Source organism: Chenopodium album, chromosome 24 (genome assembly GCF_948465745.1).
Source record: "Chenopodium album chromosome 24, dcCheAlbu1.1, whole genome shotgun sequence".
In the NCBI taxonomy this organism is placed as follows: Eukaryota; Viridiplantae; Streptophyta; class Magnoliopsida; order Caryophyllales; family Amaranthaceae; genus Chenopodium; species Chenopodium album.
In genome coordinates this window covers 8,271,300-8,292,994 of record NC_137857.1, presented here as the reverse complement: position 1 = coordinate 8,292,994, position 21,695 = coordinate 8,271,300, and the positions used below count along the sequence as shown (strand labels likewise).

General features: G+C 34.1%; 1 protein-coding gene across 1 annotated transcript; it reads right to left on the bottom strand.

Annotated features, from left to right (window-relative positions):
* Positions 1-1,220: 1,220 nt before the first annotated feature.
* LOC145611062 (uncharacterized) lies at positions 1,221-19,717 on the bottom strand. Its single transcript, XM_081666291.1, has 19 exons — positions 19,312-19,717; positions 16,944-17,272; positions 16,369-16,557; positions 16,202-16,285; positions 15,061-15,120; positions 13,646-13,693; positions 12,538-12,737; positions 9,964-10,458; positions 8,741-8,864; positions 8,439-8,636; positions 7,663-7,752; positions 6,920-6,982; positions 6,309-6,383; positions 6,158-6,208; positions 5,228-5,305; positions 4,581-4,715; positions 4,286-4,393; positions 3,155-3,220; positions 1,221-2,262 (listed from the first exon to the last, which is right to left on the bottom strand). The coding sequence occupies exons 1-19, from the start codon at positions 19,394-19,396 to the stop codon at positions 2,194-2,196; spliced, it is 2,547 nt and encodes an 848-aa protein (XP_081522417.1). The 5' UTR covers positions 19,397-19,717; the 3' UTR covers positions 1,221-2,193.
* Between the last annotated feature and the right edge of the window lie 1,978 nt (positions 19,718-21,695).

Here is a 21,695-nt window from a genome sequence, read left to right as displayed (position 1 = left end):
TTTTTTTCACCTCTTTATTACTACGTATATTTTTATAAAAAATTTGATTAGGTGGTGTTGATGAGAAAGAAAAAAATAAAAGATTAATGGAAGCAAATGTTGTGTATGTGAAAGTGAAGTGGTGGCGTCTAATGATTGGAGCAATCCTAAAGAGAAAACTCAGTAAAGAAGTACTAAGAGTCTAAGGGCCTGTTGTCTTCAGTCTATTTTTAGTTCAGTTCAGTTCCGTTCAGTACCTAATTTTCTCCTTTCATAAAATATTCAGTTCAGTTTATTAGAACAGGCCTTAATATGCAAATGTCTTATATTATGTTAATTGAGCTAGCAAAGGACGAGTAAAATAACACAGTACTCCGTCCTACATCAGTAACAAATCTACATAGCTGATTAATTTCATAGTTAATTAAATATTTCAGGTTAGTGTTATTTTTTCAAACATGAATTTTGTTTCACGAGTAAATTTTATTGCATTGAAAGATTAAGACTTGACAAGATCTAAACCTGCAAGAGGATAACATTACCACAGGATAACATTACCACGTATTTCGACTACATTATTAACACTGTAGCCAGTAGATGAAATGTTCACTTCTTTAGAATTTTCCAAAAGTTTAACACACTGAAAACAAAGATGATGGACACGTCAGCACTCTCGCATCTGATAAAATTTGATCTTCATTTAATCATTTTAACACATATTCCCTTAATCTCAAACTTCTCTTCGAAAATATGAATACTCCCTCCGTCCCTTCACAAAGAACATTAACTATTTATTAACGTCAGTTAAAACTTAAAACTTGTACGTAACATTCTTGTGTATAAACCAAAAACCCGACTCTATTGAAAAGTTAAATGAGTTGTAGCACATCAAACATTACAAATTCATTAATATTCGTTTTCGAAATAGCCAAAGATAATTAAGTTTAGTGAAAAACAAGCATGAGAGGTCGCCTTCAAATTACCTATGGCTAAAAAAATCAGTAGACTATTCTTCAGATCTTACAAAGATATACGGAATATAATTAAAGCAAGAACAATCAATTAAACAAATAGGAGCTTCAACTATACTCCCTACTTTTTATGCAGAATTTAGCACACATGCGCAGGGTGCACACGTGCAGAGTATCAACACACACGTGCAAAGATTAGAACAAAACAGTGATAATGTACTTGTATGTAGCTGCTAAATCTATGCAGATTCATCAAAATTTAAAATTTCAAAATTGGTGATAAAACTAACATTTTATACAAATTCTAGAATATTTTGTAAGGGTACAATCACAAGCTATGTATATCCAAATGAACGAAAAAAGGGCGATAAGTATAAAAAATACCCCGAGGTACACCTAACTGTAGCTTTAAGGCGTAGGTATACCCGGGTGCACAATGAAGGTTTTACAACAATGTATACGTGGACTCTTGAATAGACCACGAAGACGTATTGAGAACGACCCTATACTGTAAAATCGTAATCAGATGAAAATTCTCTCTCGTGTATAGACCACAAAGAAAGCTGCTCCTAAGAGGAAGACAGCCATTTTGTGTTAGCAATGATGGGAGAAATGGTGGTCCTATACCACACAGCTCAACAGTGGTGTTTAGGACCACAAAAACAAAGCTTTAAGATCACCACTAAGGAAACATGAAACCCTAACACGTACATGATCTACTTCAGTGAAAGCCTTCTTAATGATTCGAAAGCGATTTTTCAATCTGCTTTCAAACACCCCCCATACATACACTCAGAAAATTACAAACCGAAATTTTCACAAGATATTTACAGTTTTTTTCTTTTGTAGTTTTGTATAACAAACTAACAAAGTGTTTACATGTGCAAGTATATCATCGTCACGCCTATTATGCTCCAATTCTGGCGCTGAAAGCAATTCGGACATTGTGTATAATTATTGAGTGGTTGTTTGGTGACAATAATGCATGAGTGTAGCTTCTTGGGTAATACTTTCACCAAAATGAAGGAAGTTGCTTAGCTAGCTCCTTTCACGGATAGTAAAAATTCTTGTTTCCAATCAAATGATTTGTTTTTTTTGATTGAAAACCAGACGGATTTTGGCACTTTGGGAAGTAATACTTCCAATGCCTAACCAAACGACCGCTAATTAAGTTTGGGAGTTACCTAAGTACAGTTTTGAAGCTTTTAAGTATATGTAAAGATTCCAACTTTGAGAAATAACCTTAATCCTTCTGATAAAAGGACAGAACAAGATCTGTATGTACAGAGAACATTTGTGTGTCGATAAATAGCTGCATACAAAAAAAATTCCGTAAATCAATAACCTCCCAGTACTTCAACAACAGTATGTTGATGTCAACTAGAAATCGCCAAGTTAAGTTTAAAAATTTCCTATCGATGACTAAATTATCAAGGCCAGTGATTATGGGGACAGTATTCTGATTTCTGAAACAATAAGCTATTATCTTCTTATGCGGCAGTGTTAATGGTCTGTGTTGGGCGTTATGAAGCAATGGTTGCTATTGGCTTCCCCAGCAAAAGGCCTTGAAAAGTAGTAGCTGGATGTAAAGAAGATAAAATGGATCCAGCTTCAGAAGATATTTTGTGTTTTAAATTGTTGCTGCCTTGATGCATAACATTAGGAGGGCCGCAAAATGGGGCAGTTTGGCCCTCCAGGTTGGTAGCACCAGACATGGTTCATGAAACCATAAAGGCTGAATGGCCCGGAAAAATGAACAACTTGGATAAGGCTTGTGGTTTTTGTTCTTCTTGGACTGGGGTAGGCCAACCTAGACAGTGAAACCCTCCGAGAGAGGCGGTTGGTATATCCTCTATACTAATTGTTTAATTAATATGATTGATAAAATTTTTAGTCTCAATGATATTATGATCTACATGATTTATATCATATACTCCCTCCATCCCAAAGAGTTTGTCATTATTTCAACCCTCCAAAAGATCTCAAATTTTCCCTGTAGCAAAGATGTATTTGTGGCAATTGTCTCCACCTATTTCAGTTGTAACTTATGGAGATATGTCATGGATTTCACAGATAAAGGAATAGGTTTATGAGTCTTCTTGAAAAGCAAATAAATGTACTAAGATGTTATTTAAATAGAAACTGCAGAATAATTCTGACCTAGAGTAATACAAAGTATACACATGAAAGATAGAGGAACAAACCTTCATAAAAGCTCGATCACGGCTAGGAAATGAGTCGATGAAGCTCTCCTTTAGAAGAAGTGAAACCTGAGGATAAAAAGGACAAGAAAATGACACCAAAATATATATAACTCAAAACCAAGTAAAAAACAGGAAGAGAGAGAAAGAGGAGTGTTCTAACTCCAATAAGGTTATAAGGTTACCGAGTGCATTAAAATCAGGAGTTCTAGCAAACTAATTAAAGAAAAAAAGGAAGAATTATTCCTTTACATAGAAACCAATTATATTTTTCCACCTAAAGTTCAGCTTGATGCAGAGAGCAATATGCCAGCACCTTATGTAGCAGATGTGCTACATATGATTCAATATCATGAATATGAAAATCTTTATTAGATGAACGTTCCAAGTACAGGGTCTAATACTTGCACTATCTAGTGACTGTAGAATTTAGAGATATTTATACCCTTAACATATATAAATGGGATTTAAAACAGTACTTGGTACCAGAGAAAGTATTCAAGAAATTATCAAGGCATAAAAAAAATAAAAAATATAATAAAAAAAATAATAAATGAAAAAAATAAATCAATAAAAAAGAAAGACAGAAAGAAAGAAAGAAAAAAAGAAAGAAAAAAAGAAAGAAAAAGGAGAAGTTATCAAGTCAGTCTGAAAAAGGAAGAAGCTGGGTACTTATGCTCTAAGAGTTCAATATGACCCTAGCCTCACGACACAAAAATAAGATGGACAATGAGCCTACTTGCCTTCTGTGGTACATAGGATGGGTGCCTGAACAAGTTAGGCTAGTGCCTAAAGGGGGAAGTGGGGGAAGGGGTGGGGACGTGGGGTAAAGCCGTAAAGGTCCAAATGCCTAATCACAGATCCTCCCACAACCACGAAAATGCACCGGAAGTACACAAGACTAATTCAAAATAATCAGACTAGCAGATTCAGCCATACCTATCTTCTCATATACTATATCCTTAATTTTGATAACAATGTTTTCTTTCTGGTGTGTATTTATTCATAGTTGACTTCAATGTGCCCAGGTTTACGTATTACTAAAACATAGATTAAGTTGACAAAGCATAAACACTCGAATTAATCAGCAAAATAAATAAATAAACTCAAGTGTTCAGCACAAATTAGACATACCTTATCGTCATTGGACTGAACATTAGTTATTGTATGAGAACGTAGATTAGAGCAAAGGGAATCTAAGTAATTCTTTAACACGTCCATGAATCCTTTGGCAGCTTCAGCCTACAGTAGATAGAATTGGTACAACAGGTTAGAAAGTAGAGAAAATATGACATAAAACCAAATCAAATAAATAGCAAGTGGATACAGTGAGATGAAGCAAATACAGGTTTTCCCCCCGTTCATATTATTAATAGAACAGTTTTGAAATCACTGGCTACAAACCAACATAACAGGATAATACAGATACCTGTACATCTGTATATTCATATATGGGTCGCCTTTTTCCCAAATAGCTTTCTCCAACAAGCTTAGCATGGTAGGGAGCCAAGGATGCTAGTAATTCTCTTTGTTGTGGCAGTTGTGGCATCAATTGTGATTTCACCTAAACTCACAAGAAATGAAATTTATAGCCAATTACTTCCAAGAAATCTATAGTGAATTTTATCCAAGGTTTATCAAAAATATTGTAATTATATTACACTAGCAGGAACTGAAAGTTATTAATTCGAGAGGAAAACATCTTTAAAAACTTTGCATATAACCCTGCAACCAAACTTACGCATAGAGCCATCAGAACTTTAGATCTGTACAAATCACATGCACCCACATACTCAGTTAACAAAGATGATGTCTCAACATGCTCATGATTCCAGTCCAAACTCCAAAGGTAAGATTCTCAAATTCAACAAAATTGAAGTTCAGCAATTTACACTTCTCAAAGTACTTTCTTCATGCAAGAGAACAAAAAACCAAGGGAAGAGTCAACAGACCCTTGAACAGTATCACTTCGGAAGATGATGAGATGGGTTAAAACGCAGGCTGGATAATTATCAATGAACCAGTACTGTGGTCTAGCAAGGGGAAAAAAGGCCAAAGTTAGACACTTAAATATACCTGATTCTTGCTGATGTCCACCAGTATGGCATTTGGCAACTTCGAGAGAACTTCTGAAGATTTGCTCTGTACCCCAACCTACATATTCAAAGTTGCTAATTAGATGCTCATAACTGCATTATTACCAGTATGAAACAAGATTTTACATGTATTATTGTGTTAATCATCAAAAGTGCTTGAACTTAGGGATCAAAAGCTAAAATATGTAAAAATAACCTTACAGAATCACAACATAAGTACAAAGCAGCCCAAATATATCAATACGCTCTCCACAACAGACTAGCATACAGTGTAAACCCAAACAATTCAAAAGGTCTTTCCTAGAGTATCACACCAGTAAATGTTGTTTCTTCCCATATACTGACCAAAACTCCTATACAAAAACTGATACTTCCTCCGTTTTCTTGATGTACCCATTAAATTGTAAACTTTTGTTTCATGGAGAGTTGAGAGGGTGTAAGAAAAAGGTGGATAAAGTAAGAGAGATGTAAAAAGGTGGATAAGGTAAATAAGAGCGGGTGAAAAGTTGTAAATATTGTGGGGTAGGGGGGTAAGATAGTAAATGAGTTTGTCAAACATATAATATAGGAAGAAGTGGGTATATCAAACAAAAACACCTCACAAGGGACAGTGGGTACACCATTGAAAAAAACATTGAAAATGAGAAGGTTGTTCTTAGTGCCAAAGAAAGGGTAGGAACTAGGAAGGAAAGAAAAAGAGGCAAAAAAAAAAAAAAAAAAAAAAATCACAGTAGCAGACACAGACATAATAGCAAAAAGCTTGCCAAAAAGAACAAAGAAAAAGAAAGACAAATAGAGGCTTTTTCTCTCAGGACGACGGTTGCTTATTTGTAAGAAAACACAAAACAAAATTCAAATCAGCTTCATTACCTAACAAAGCATAATATATAACCATAGAAATCAAACTTACTATATATGGCACAGGGGCATCAAGAAATTCGAGCATATCATTAGGCAGAACCTGGGAATACATGAGAAAAGTTATCAAATTTTTTTTTTTTTTTAAAAAGCCCCTTGGTAGCTAATGTTTTTGAAAAACAATCACAGGGAAGAAAAGGTACCGGCATTAACAAGCTCTGCCACTGATAGGGACGTATTAAAGATATAAATGAGAGAACTGAGGCAGACAATATTCCCTGAATCAAGAAAAAAAAAAAGGTCCATGGAGGTAAATAACAACATAAAATGAAAGCTAATGTGAACACATTGATCTCAAGATACATTAAACTATAATTTATTCACTTGTGTATTATTGGAAGACAGTTTCCCCTAGCTACGTAACAGAAGAAGAAACATAGGCTCCTGCTCTTATTGAAGATCAAAGTTGCACAAGGATAATCCTGAGCCTGTGCTGGCTGTGTATGACTAATTGTTGAATCAGCATAATTGTAGGAACAGTGACTTAGATTTTCACAAGTTGTCGTATCAAAAGGTGGACTCAAATAAGGCTATAAAATGTGAGATAATAAGTCTCCAAACCAAGGAATTTGTATTACACGTCTAACTCAAGATAAGACATGGTATATAATAGCATAGGCCTTGGCATCTCCATATCATGTAAAAGATTTTTCTTGTTGATGTAAAGTAAAAACTATCTTTCGTAGTATTTACATTTTTTTGAAGAGAGAGAGAGAAATTAAAAATCACAAAAGTTCATTAGCATTATACATACCAAATTAGAGCATACGAATATGATTTGTTTCTCTAGCAGGGCTCCTGCGAACAATGTCAATATCTGCAAATATGACAAATCATTCAATCGATACCCTAGAAAATCTGTTAAAAGTCTACGAATGCAATTAAGAATAGTAAACAAAAATTATAAATAATTTACTATATACTTGATTTTATTCCACTATATGCGAGTTTTCAAGCCAATATAACACCGTTAGCGTTATGCCACATGAAGGCTTTACCCAACAACATCATATAACTAGTTGAGCAACTAGAAAGGCAATGACGGGAGAGAGAGAGAGAGACTAGAAAAAAAATCTTTAACTCCAGGAATTTTTTATTTAAACGTTCAATAGGTACAATGTCTTATTTAGACCAAAAAGTGCAAGGGAAAAAATAAAGAATCAAATTTCAAACAGCTTTTCTAAAGCTTGTGGTTCCAGTATAATATTTCCTCCGTTTTTTTAATATTGCACCACTTGCCTTTTAAGGAAGTATTACAAATATTGCACCATTTCTGTTTTAGGAAAAGAAATATTTGTGTTCACACTACAAATACCAAATATACCCTTACTTTCTAAGACTCGATTTTTTAGTTTATGTATACCATCACATGGGCAATCTTATATTTTACCTTTCTCTTTCATCTATTTTCCACTACCAAAAATCTTATGCCCATTTCCTATGGTGCAATAAAAAAAAGAACGGAGATTTAACTTCACCAATTTGGAAGAAACTTACATTCTCAAGTCTTAGATAACCACAAATACATGAAATGGTCACTACTGATAAAGATATAGCCTCCTCTTCAGCTATAAGCGCATTTAGTACCTTCAAAAAGAGAACATTTTCAGATACTATTTTTGTTACGTGTACCAATCCAACAAAGAATAAGTAACCAAAAATCAAGATTCCTAATTACATGAAAATAAAAGCATATCCCACATAATACAAAAAAGTAAATGGTAAAATATTCTACTCCCTCTGTCCTATTTTGCTTACATACCTTTCTCATCCACTCCTATTTAGTTTGTCCAATTCTAAAACAATGCCCCCATTATTCTACTGTTACCTTCTCCAATTCCGGCTACTAATAGATACGGACTTAAATTCTCCCTTATTCAATTATACACAAATAAATCATTATCTTCCATCACAAAACCTTTTTATGAAAGTATTTGATAGTCATAGTGTGCTTACCTTCGTGACACGTAGCTAATAGTTTAAGGAGGTAGGTTTTTGGTTTTCAAATGTTTTTATGATAATAAAGCAGGAGTAATGGGAGATAGAAGTATATATATATATTATTGAATGAGAGACACTATCAAACCCTAACTTCTAGTAATGGTAAGAGAGAAGTAATACACTAGTGGACCAATGTTGAATTTAGAATTGGACAAACTTAGGTGGGAGGGATGATAAAGAAATGTGAGCAAACTATATGGAGACAAAGGGAGAGCATATCTTTTGTAAAGAAAGGAAAAATACATCTTAACATAAAAACAACAAATTATTACCTCAATTCTCTCAAGACTTGTCCTACAAGATCTTAAATCAAGTGGGGAGCCACAAACATCCAGGGCTGTTTCACTAGGCCTATGAAACTCCAAAGGGTGCAAATATTCTAATGGATGAAAAGTAATGCTTGTACCCCGTGGCGGAAAATCCACCTTGTAATATTCACATATAATTTGCAACGACCCGTGATTATTTGCCTGTAAGAATTTTGGTCAATGCATTAGCAACAGTAATAATTACAACATGAGTAACAAGATGGATGCTAACAATTGTCCAAATACGTGGTAAATGACATACAGACCTTAGCCCATTCAAGAATGTCAATATGGCTGCTAAAATCTTCCTGGCCAGAGATAGACGTTTCTTTAATATCTGTCTCATCATTTTCACTTCTCAACTGCCTATCTTCAGAAGGAGAACCCAGACTACACAGGGCAATTAAAAAACAAGCATCAAAGCATGCTCGAGTTATATTCAATAATCATGTAGCAATAATTGTTATTTAACGGGCATTTTTGCTATAGCTTTGGCAGAACTTGATTTGCAATTTTTCCCCTCCTCACCACCCATTTTTTCCTCCAAAAAAATGAAAAGAAATCAAAATAAAGATAAACACTCTCTACAACTACTAAACCAAGATCTGACCCGTGATTATCAATGACAGTAATCCATATCCATCGTCATTTCGGAGAGTGTTCCATTTACTTTCCCCAATTTCTTCTTGTTGGGGTACTTTAGACAGGCACCAAAAAATTTGATTACCTTTGGTTGAGCACATTTTTTTTTTCTTTGCCTGATATATTTTTAACGCGGGCTTAAGGAATAGAAGTTGAAGATATCATGACTTTGAGAGTGGAAGTGTTAACTTTATCGGCTGATTGAACTTGGGATTTGGAATTTTTGGAGTTTTTTTTATTTTTTCTGTGTTTCATGAAGATGAATAACAGTGAGATGTGATGGATAAAGAGAATCTAACGAAGTTTAACTTAATTTATGTAACTCTGTTGTTTTTACAATTTTGGTCAAATATCAATATATCATAGTCTAAACAGTCCAATCTTCTTTCCCTTAATTGTGTATAACATCCATTCATATTGAGGTCCTCCAAGATAAAACCACTTCAGGCATTGAAAGTGATGTAAATTCCAATATTATAAAAGGAGATTTCGAAGACAAGTGAGTTCTTTTGTTTTTGTTTTGTTTTGAGAAAATCATTAACGAAAACTATAAATAAAAAGTGCCTAAGAAATTAGAATACGCCTCTTGCTCATTGAGGCACCTTCAAGGAGAGACTTTGAGCAGTTTGAGCCTTGTGCCTCAAGGGTATTTTTCCATAGAATTGATTCACTGCCCCAAAAAGAAATATTTTATGATACATATGTGACTCTCATGTGCGACAAGAGTATACAGTAAAAAAAAAAAAAAAAAGTAGATTGATAAATACAGGAATCGATTCAATGTAATCAAAGGCATGCCCCAATTTAAGTACAAGAGTATGAACTTACACAAAAGTCAATTACATACCTGCACGAAGGTTCAGAACTCTCAAACTGCGGGTACCGAAGCAGTGGCCAAACAGCACCAGGTGCAGACTTTTCCATGGTTGGCTTGCTCATAGACGAATTATCAAAATCGACATCATTTGCTTCAGAATTTTGCATGGTTACAGCTGGCTCTTTATCAGATGCAAGGGTATCTCTTTCAAAAGTTGTGGTTGTAAGAGAATCATCAGTATCATGACTATCATCCCTAAAAGAGGAGGAGATTCCCTCGAGATCAGAATTGGCAAGATTACCAAGGGGACTTTCCACATCAGTCACTCTAGTAGAAGTAGTAGTTCCACTAGAACTTGATTGAGGAGTTCCCACGGTTTCATTTGCCTCGTCATCTGAGACATGCTGTGTAGACATTCTTCCATTTTCTTCTAATTCTTCCATTGTTTTGATGGTATCTGGTACTTCCAGGTCTAAGACACTGATACTTTTTGTTAAGCGTTCCAACCTTTCTTCCATGAATATGCTGCAGTAAAAAAATAATAAAAATACCATGATATCACTGATATGAGATCTACCTGCTGTATCCTAATCCTGACTATTACAAATAGTCAGCAGATTGTCTAAGAAACTAAAACCAAAATTTTAGCATGCAAAAAGCCAAAAACTAATTGAGAGGACGTGAGTTAGTTATAGTTGGTATCTCTGACAGACTTGTTGATGTCTCAAATATCTTTCACCTTAACTAAACTATTAAAGTTACTAAACTCCACTAGTTTACTTGGATTCCCATATCATCCATACTATGGCCCCATAAAGTTCTCAAACAGGGAAAAAAAAGATGCCCAAGCAACATGAAGTACATCCTACACTTATAATAAGAGTGCTCTCGTGCAAAAATAATAATAATATAATTAAATAATTAATTTTTATGATTTTAAGTATTGAGGTAGTAGGCGGAACTTGTAAAAAGGCTGGTTTAGTATGGTTCACTTCTGCAGAGCAGAAATTTTAAATGACTAATGCTATACATACTTTTATTTAATCATTTAGAAACGGAGTATGTGATATTATGAACCCAACTACTGATAGGGATAGTTGACTAAGCTATCAATACAGCCACATCATGGACCATTTTAACCCCAATGACTGCAAAAATCTGCTCTATAGATATCTGAAAACAGGGTATCTGAATGTGTGTACATGAGTTCCGATAAAAGTTCAATTGAAAGGAGATTGCACTCAGTAAATACAGAAAAATTATACAAGTGTTATAATAATAAAAGGAACAAGACAGCATTAAGTGGACTAGGACTTTCTAAAGTGCAGCTATCGTAATTACAGAAATTAAACCATATTTCACTTAAGCCTAGACAGGAAAACACTCTCTTTAAAAAGCACCACAATGAAGAAAGAAAATACTCACTATCTAACAAAAATCTTCTGAACTAGATTCATACAGAATAAAGGAATTACATTTATGTCTCATACTAGAATTTTTTTCCCGCTTTCAGAAAATATAGTTCTTTTTCTGCAGGGTGAATCTCCCAGAACGTTCGAGTAAGTCACAAATCATCCCCAAGGAAATCTAGCTTAGACTTGAATTTGGGAAAAACATACAGACTTCTCAAACACTCATGACAGTTATACAATGAATGACCAAAACTATTAACTACATACTATCATGGCCTATTTGGATGTAAATGCTCTTATACCCCTAAATTTTACTTTTGGTCTTTGTTTTTGAGAAAAAGACAGATCAGGATGTTAAAAGGCCAGAATAACAGCACTTAATCATGTCAAGAGTACCTAGAAATGCATCATCATAATTGATTAATTTCTCCTTTTACTGAAGAGTAGTCACCTGCCAAGCATTCAGTTGCATACCTGATACTTCAATGATTAGTAAAGACCCAAAACACTCATGGATAAGGAAAAAAATATTAAGAAAAACTATATACATCCATTATCATTGTACATCCTTTGTCAAGTTCATCCTGCTGGGGCAGCATATCCAAGTAAAAAATAAGTAATAAGGAGGGCATAGTGCTGGATCTTTGATACTTCATAAAGTATCATATTAGGTAGTCTAGAAATCCCGTAAATAATAAAGCAAGGGTTAAGTTGTTCACTGTAAATGCATCTCAAGGTAGCTGCCTTCTATTTAAGGCTGTCACCCTACCCTACCCCTCTCCCAGTCTCCCCCTCCCCTCAATACAAAAGAAAAAAAATAAAACAAAAAACTCTGAATATATTTTTTTTTACCAACTCAAGTCTTCAAGTCGTCCTAATTATGGATTTGTCAAAAATTCAATTCACTTGGGACAGTTGGGAGATATTTATTGGAGTATAAAAAATTCACAATTCATAACAGGAAATTAGCCCCTCTATACACAACCGGTACGAAAGGTGCTTAAAATATATATGAAGTTGTGCGAGAATTGAGAAATGTTGCCATAATGGTAGAACCCAAGAGCTTAAAGGTGCAGCTATAGTTGGTCCAGTTGATCTAAAAAGTAAAAACCCATAGTACAGAATAAACTTCAATGCATGCAAGCAACAAAATTCATACTCAAAGTAATTTTGAAATTACATATAAACCAACCTTTTTAGTACACCAAAATGCAAGTCGAAGAAGGGTACCCGTGAAAGTATGCAATAACAGCGTTTTGTTGTAAATATATACCGTCCCAAACATGAGCTAACAGGTTGACTGTCAGAAAGCATAGAAATTAAGCGCGAAGGCTTATCCACAAGTTCTTCCATCAAAATACAACATCCATACAAAGTTGAATTATCAGCACCCTGATAAACATAATCTGTGTAAGAAGCTGCCCAAGCTTAAACTAATTAACCAAAATACAATCTTGAATTCATTTTAATTTATAAGAAATATTTTCTTATAGAAAAAAAGAATAATGGTTTGTATCAACTATGCAAATAACATGGTCTTTTAGGTATGCAGTGAACTAATAGCTTCAATTAGTAGCTACAGAGGCATTTTTGTAACCAATTTTTGTGTAAGATAAGAAACGTTTGCTTAGAAAGGAAGAAAGAGAATACATTTTGAAGACTAAAAGATCACATAGTAGTAAACTAAACAGAAAACATAACACCAAAACCTATCAAGGAAGCCGTTCTTATAACCATGAGGTCCATAACTGTCAAAATTGATGTTCTGTTACAAACTGTCTTTTTTTTGCTCATTTTTTGCATTAGAACGAACTGTTTAGCTCACTTACTCTAGGCATAGGTAAACAGGAAAAAAAACTACGCAGTAAAAGTCTGGAATGGAAAACTGCCATTTGCTACGTGGTATTCCAAGAAAAAATAATCTCAACCACATTGCAATAACATTTATAAAGATTTTTTAGCTTACAACAGCCGTGATATTAGCAGGCAGCAGCTGCAAATCAGCTGCATAGCTCCCAAAACTATTCCATGACCGAATCAGAGATTTGCAGTTCTGTCATAATAATTTACTATCCGCCTTGTACTCATGTCTCACTCTAAGTTGTACCAGTCTTTAGTGTGTGGGAACTAGGAAGAGGCTTCTTTATGGTTGTTTGCATAGAAAAAGAACCAAACAGAGCATAACAAAAGTAGGCAACAGTTAAAGCATCAAATATGAATCCAATAGCTTTAATCACTGGTATCACCCTCTTAAAAGAAAACAAGGCAGCAGAATAAATTTACAGGATTCAGCAAACTACCTGTTGCAAGCGAAACACAAAGGACAGCTCACTTTGTTTGAGATGTTCCTGCAAAAAAAAAAAAAAAAAGAAAAGAATATTGTAATAACAGTTTTCCCCTACAAGACCAAAAAGCTTTAAACTCACACACAAATGGAAATCAAAGAAAAGGAAAAATGAACAAAAACGAAAAGGTTGGATCTGATTTCAATTAGTAGCTACGGAGGCATTAAAATCGAGCAGTGCACTTCGCTGCTGGTTATGAAAGGCTTAAACTTAATGTAAGGCTCAGCTAAAATTAACCTCAAATAGCTTTGATCTCACCACATTCAAGCACAGGTGATGTGCTTTTTACTGACAATAATACTACAATGTCCCCTTTTTCTGTTGCAAAGTGGTAAACCAACCTGCATAAAGTGTTTACCACCAACTAAACCCTGCCTAGCTGGAAGCCTAAAGCATTAGATTGTGGTCATTACGGGTGAATCCTCGTAAGAAGAGCCATTATCAGTCATCTATATTCTATAATAACAAAAACTAAAAGTTGTGGTCTTAAAAATAACAAGAGGAAATCCAAATTGGCCTTATTAAAGCCAATGTTGTATACAACCAAGCTTTATAAAGCTGCAGCTCCCACCGCTTTCTCATTTCTTTCAACAATACTCCAAAGTAACCTCTAATGATAACAATTCTGTATAACCAAACATTACAATTGTCCAGCTCCCTCCATGCCAATTCTTTTCTCACTCTACCACAGGTAAATAAGCACAGCACATTCTCCATCATGTAGCCACTTCCCTCCACCACTCTCTACTCACCTTAGCCATACGTTTGGCTGGTAAGCAAGCTCCATAACCTTTCCTTCTGTTTTCTCTTCCCTCTTCCAGCTTTCCTTCTCTCACTCTACCCCAATACCATCAACATGCCCCACACCCCTGCTAGCCTTCTTCATGTACTCCCTTTTATTCAATTTCCTATTCCCATAAAACCCCATAATCCTCTTCTTATCCCTCCTATTTCCTTTCACAGCGTTTTAGATATGCAAGTGCCAACTAAAGCAACTAGGCGAAATGTGTGTGTGCCTGATTGATCCTTTAAATTTGAAATCTTGCAAAATTGCAAAACTTTGGGCAAAATGTACATGGCAGGTCACAGACTAGAAGTAATGCTATTTGGAAAACGATTTACAGAGCAAAAACCTACCATTGCCACCACAAATGGCCAGACAGCTTATGGAGGGGATAGAAGAGGTAAAATGGACTAAGAAGTTGCCACTAACATTTTAGAATTCTTTACAAGAATGCCTAAATTGGTTCGCTTTTCTCATATTAATCTTGGTTCTAATTTCATTAAACAGATAAAGAGCACATACCATTTGACCAAAATTGAGATTCAAGATACACACATCACAACGAAGTCAGCAAGATGACAAATACCTGTCCAAGAAGTATTTCATTTAACTCACTCATTGAAGAACTTTTCTCAACAGCATGAACCTGTAAGCACATTCCAGAATCATGTGAAGACCCTTCCAGGGAAAAAGAAAATATCAAGCATAACGACATAAATAGGAGGATTGCATTAAAAAAACTGAAATAATTTCATAGCTGACAGATAAGTTTTGATCATAATAATTGACATCGAACATTACAGATTGGCTTTCAAATCTTGACAGTTGAAAGTAATAAATCTCAAAGTCCTTAATCATATGCTTCTCCCATCATATTATATGTAGTCACAGGAAAATAAAATGCCAGTGTACCTATAAACAAACAAAAAAAAAAAAAAAGAAAGAAAGAAAAAAAGAAGAAGCAGTATAGGGCAGGGGAGGGGGGGGGGGGGGAGGGTTGAGGCAAACAGGATAAGGATTTTACCTATCAGTACCAAAAATAAAACAATTTTATGTCATGATTATTCCATGGTTCAAAAACAACGACAACAATAGAAGATAAAAATAAGTTAAGAGGCATAATGGAACTAAATCTGACACCAAAACTCTTTCACAAGGCTTCAGGTTCAACCTGGTAAGATCTACAACAAATTGATCTCTTCAATATCAACTTTGGCACATGAAACAAGTTCTGATTACAGAAAAAGAACTTATAGGACCTCAATGTGCACACAGCTCAAGACGGTTAAGGTTATACGTTTTAAGTTACCTCCATTCTAACTGATCTAAAAACTATAATTGCCTATCTGACTCAAAATTTACAAATACGTAGTTGACTTATACACTAATAAATGTTTAGGCCTATTTATATATTATATCAATATTATATATGAACAATATTTATAATGAGTATCAAACTGTCAAACCCTAGATAAGGTCCTAATTCAGGCCAAACAAAAAGCATACTAGTAGATGACAACAACAACAATGTAGATGACCCTAAACCCCCAAATATTTTAATTTTCCAGGTGATTACAGGGTTTACAAGAATAGGTAATAGCACACTAACACAGGATAAGCCTTGCACATATCGTGACACTACAAATTTTAAGAGCACAAAATGGTGGAAATATTCTTTAAGATTAAAATTAAGATTTTGCATAAACACCAAAAATTGAGAAACCAACCTCAACACCACCAGGGAAGCAAAATGATAAAAGATCCCTGTATTTGAGTGGTAACTGCTTTTCTGGAGGATAAACAAATAGAACCTGGGACCAGAGAAAATAGAAGATAAGGCCAAAGGGGTGATGATCAACCACCTTTAAAGTGATTCACATGTGAGGGTATGCACCTGGGGCTCAAAGTTTGGCTCAACACGAGAACGATTATGACCACTTAAAGCAATTCGAAATTTCCCTGAACCTTCAGACTTCCTAGCAAGTAGTCTTTTTCTTATTAATTGAGCATCAAAACTAGGAGGAAGCCCAACAACTACCATGCTCTCAAAAAGCTTTGATGGCTCTATAAAAGATCGATGATCCTGCACGTACAAACAACACCAAACCAGAATATTTAAAGGCTAATCATAACCAAATTTGATAGATGCCTTGTAATCACCTAAAGTTACTCACGAGCACCTTTTAAAATGATATTACCTAAATCATTTAAAAACATAGCCAAGAATAGGGAAATGCAAACATCACAAATGAAGGGCATGTATCAAAATGTGAGAAAAATTGCAAGACAGACACAGGAAGTCAGGAACTGATGCCCCAAGGTCCACAAATCCAAACCAAACAAGACAAACACTTGTATAAACAAATCAAGTTGCATAATAAGCTATATATGTATGTCCTTAAGTGAATGAAAAAACAAATAAACAAAGCTACATTGATTTACAGGCTGAAGCTTAGAGGAATAGCATACCAAAGATTGTAACTGAAAGCTGGCCCATTGACGCTTTTGTTTAGTTAACACTTCTGGATTGTAAGTGAAATTTCTTTTGTCAGGAGTATGTGATAAGCCCTTTAGTGCCTTTGATACCTGATTCTGTATTCTCTTTAATGGAGAGTTACTCCCACTATCATTTGAAGAGAACACTACAGATGGTCTTGGTGAACTGACTGCAGTAGCAGCAGCTGCCACTGCTCTTGCAACATCTTCTGAAGACGGGAATGATAGTGAAGATCCCCATCCTTGGCTGCCTGAGGCATTGGTCTCAGCCATAACAGCAATTTCCTCAGTAAATTCTTCACCTGACAATTAAAATATAAAGTAACATCACTTGAAGCAGAAAAACATATGATACAAGAAAACATGTGTAGTCTGGACTTCAGGAGATTTAGAAAAAGTATGGTGGACTAAGACTGGCCATGGTGGCCACTGAATGCAAGTGATTGATAGCTTGATTTACCCTCATAGATATAATCAACAGAAAACTCTAACAGAACAAGTAATGGATATTGGCATTTTCAAGCACTCCCAAACTTATTTCTATTACATGAGCCTAGAAATGAGGTAGTGGTGTCCATCTATAATACCTAAAATGCCCTTAATTTTTCTTTTTTTGGAGTATATAAATTTAGAAAATCTAAAGCACGCATCGCGTGCATATAGATCTAGTCTCTCTGATTGAAACAGCCTAAAGATATTGCATTTGCACATAAATCACCTCAGCAAAAATAGTCTTGGCGATTTCTGTAGATTATTTAATATTCTTCTTTGGTTAAGTACACAAGTCCGTAAGCCATAATCTTTCTTTATTTTTTTTTTATGAGAATAGTATATTTTCTTCTTGGCTTTTCATTTTTCTTTAATATCTTTTAACAAACTTATCTCAATGAGAACATCACACATTATGTGAAGCATTTATCTTTATCTTTATCATAAAGGTTCCTCAAGATCTTGAGAAAAGCAGCAAAATGTAAGGAACAGAACTGTAGAAGGGCAGAGAGAGCATATAGTCCATTTCTTAGTTCTTGAATTTTTTTCATGGGATTTTGAAAAGGCACAATGATGCCTTGAGGTTTCCGGTATTTTATATTTTATTTCAATGTTACCCACTTGAACCCTTGACTTGTGCACACTTAGATGATTGCAACTACTATCTACTCATTTCACCAGTATTTTACCTTATAAAACATCATTTCTATATAGTATGTAAAATTGACATATTCATGTCCAATGGCTGATGAAGTTTCCGTATAGTGTGAGATTAAGGTAACAGCCTAGTAGTTACCACTGGGATCTTTACCTAAGAATATTGTAGGCAGCAGAAGATCCTCTATTTTGCCTTTTATAACAGTGCAGTCAATCTACAAACCCCTTCTAGACTTAACCATTAGCTTAACGTGCCGGCAGGGAGTAATTTTGGATTCTTAACAACTACAACATTGACTGAAGCATGAAAATCCAACCACATGAAAATTGTGCAGTGAACGATGAGACTATCCAAACAAGCATTTTCAAAAGCTTACATGTTGAAGCTACTTGCATACAAATATTTTTAGACCTTGTTGGGGAAGATGAATTGTGAAGTTCAGGGATGCTGAATCTATATATCTAATCAGACAATATATTTGCTTTGGACATTCATGGTATAGTCTACCTAAATTTCATTGATCATTATCTAACACAGCCCTTTCCAGTATTCACCCAACCGCCCCCAAAAATAAGTGTATCCTCAGCAAGAATAAACTGTCATTAGTCATTACTTAAACAGCACCCATTTGCAGCAATATCATCCAAGGAAGTCAGCATCCTCATTAACAATAACATCATACGGAAAAGACGACAAGCTCAATCTAGTTGCTGTCTATCATCAGCAAATTAAGCAATACTCCAAATCAATGTTTGTCTACAGCTGCCAAACTCCTAAAAACCTCAAACTATTTTACCACATGATAATCATGACTACTAAGTATAGCAAGACCATATTCTCATAAACTTTCTCCAATAATCAAAGCTCAAATAAACTCGAATTTCGCTTTTCAAGCTCTAAAGTACAAAACTCTACCAAAAGAAACAAAACATCCCATTTCCCACATGTTAAAAAGATTCAAACTTCACAACCCAGAAAATAAAACTGTCTACATCATGAATTAATATAAGAATTAGTATCCAAGATACCCACAAAAAAGCAAAAATACCCACAAAAAGGCAGCTTATGTATATTCCAAAAATAATCCCAATTATAAAATTGATAATCAAAACATGAAAATATGAAAACACTTTGAAAAAAATTTATAATTAATAATCATAATTATTATAGAAGGGTGGAAAATTGAATAATCACCTTGTTGTTCTTCTTCAGAACAGGGAGGGTTTTCGTGCAGCTGCTCCTCCTCAAGAGAAAGAACCACAAATGGAAAGAACATCATGATTAATGATGTCGGGATTATATATAAACACTGTAATTATATTTGATTTAATTTAATTTAATTGATTAATTTAATTTTATTAATTCCTTCATTGTCAAAGTACAAAGAAGAAAATTAAATCAAATTGAATTAGATTAAAATTAATTAAATTAATCCCAAATTAATTATTACTGTAAAAAAAAAGGGGCTAAATACGGGTGAAAAGGGTGATGTAGGGAAAAGGGGGAGAAATCCCGAAAACCTCTCTTTCTTTCTCTCTGGATATTAATGAAGATTTTGGATTAATTTTTATTTTCCAGAAATTATAAATTTTTTTTTTTCTTTGAAGGAAGAAATTATAAATTTTGAGTTAATGCTTAGCTTTTTCTTCTTTTGTTTTTTTATTATTCTTATTTTTATTTTTGGCAACCTTTTTTTTCCTTTATTGGTTTGATTTTACCAATGAAAAATGGGCAGTAAGTTGGCAAACATTAGCTGTTGGATTAAGTTTTGACTAAATTAGACAGGGCATGGTTTGGTGGATTTTAATTTATTTTACAAAATTAAATATGTTGTACAAATTTTATTTCCTGATTAGCCTCAAAAGTCACATATAGTATTGAACTTAATAAGCTTAAATCAAATTACTCCATGGTTCATACTATCACGTTATTTTAACAAATACGAGTATATTGGAAAGTATTTGTAACATACGGCGAACCAAATAAAGATACTTGTATTTTATTAGTGTGTCAAAGTATTATGTATAGTGTTAGGTTTGTATCCTTTTTAAAGTCTCATTTGATAGGTCTCCAAAAAAAAAAAAAGGGTCTCATTTGGTTGTTGTAATTTAATTCACAAAATATTTGTTTTTACACTTAATAATTTTTCTTAAATAATACGAGTACTTTTTTAAAAATAATTGCAAATTCTACGTACGGGGTAGTGTGTTTATAGTCATAAAGATGGCTAACCTGACTCAAAGAAGTTACTAATTTAACTCTAAAATTATTACGAGTACTTCTTGTAACTCACCAACCACCCATCAGGCCACCACCATTATCTATGCGCCACAACTAGAGGCAAGTAAATTTGGTACTTGGTCAAATTTTTATGAACCAAAACACCAATGGTTCAAATCAATTCCTAAAATTTGAAACCGGTCAAAATGGTGCCTTAAATTTTAAAATAGGACTTTGAACAGCCATATATAAGTTTTAGTTTTAGGTACCCGATTAAATATAATTATATGAAAATCCGTGCAGTGCACGATTTTTTTAATACATAAATTTCAAAAAAAGATATTTTTCTTAGTTAGATCTAATGTGTTTTTATTATTATTATTATTATTTGATTAATTTTACTATTTAATAGTTCAACGCATTTTTTGTGCAGCTAGCCACATTGTTTGACCACCTGCAAAATAACAGAGTAACCCTTGCAACACTAACATAGTAACCCCTATTAATCTGTTTATACTCCCTCCGTGTTTTTTTAAGTAACACAGTTTGACCAATACAGAGTTTTAGGAGATTTTATTGACTTTAATAAAATAATATGTTAGTGGGGTAGGTTGGAGGAGTGTGAAATGATAAAGTAAAAGAATGTAAGAGGAAATGGGGACCATGAAAGGAGCCAGAAATGATAAAGTAAGAGATAGTGGGGTGAAGATAAATTATTACTTCCTCTGTTCTTTTTTACTTGACATGTTTCTTTTGTCACGCTTGCCAATGCAAAACTTTAACGGTCAATAACTTGAATTCCCCATAAATAAAAATTATAAAATTTATATATTATGATAGTATTTATTAAGACGGATTCAAAAAGATCCCACATGAATATGTTTTTTCCTATATATTATTCACAAAAGACGGTCAAAGGAGGGGTGATGAATAGTGTAAAGTCAACGCGGGTCAAGTAATGTAAGGAATTTCTAAAAGAGGAAGTGTGTCACTTTAAAAAACACGGCCGGAAATGGAAAGTGTGTCACTTAAAAAAACATGCACGACCGGAAATGGAAAGTGTGTCACTTAAAAAAACATGCACGACCGGAAATGGAAACTGTGTCACTTAAAAAAACACGGAGGGAGTAATGACATAATAAACCCTACAACACTGACAGAGTAAACCCTATAATCCTAACATAGTAACTCCATTGTGTTGCTACACGTGTGGCCAACCACGTATAAAAGAATCTATTAATAGTTACAAAAAAAAAAAAAAAAAAAAATAATAATAATTTAAGTAAACTTCTATTGCTTATTAGAAAAATATAATATTATTTTTTAAATGTATTTTATAACATGACCTTATTCATTGT

What these genes read in the sequence shown, in the direction of transcription:
- LOC145611062 (XM_081666291.1), bottom strand. Translation starts at nt 19,396, where the DNA reads ATGATGTTCTTTCCATTTGTGGTTCTTTCTCTTGAGGAGGAGCAGCTG. An exon ending in GCTTCCCTGGTGGTGTTGAG is followed by an intron (nt 15,121 to 16,201) that starts GTTGGTTTCTCA and finishes ATGTGCTTACAG; the next exon opens with GTTCATGCTGTTGAGAAAAG. An exon ending in TTCAGTCCAATGACGATAAG is followed by an intron (nt 3,221 to 4,285) that starts GTATGTCTAATT and finishes TTTTATCCTCAG; the next exon opens with GTTTCACTTCTTCTAAAGGA.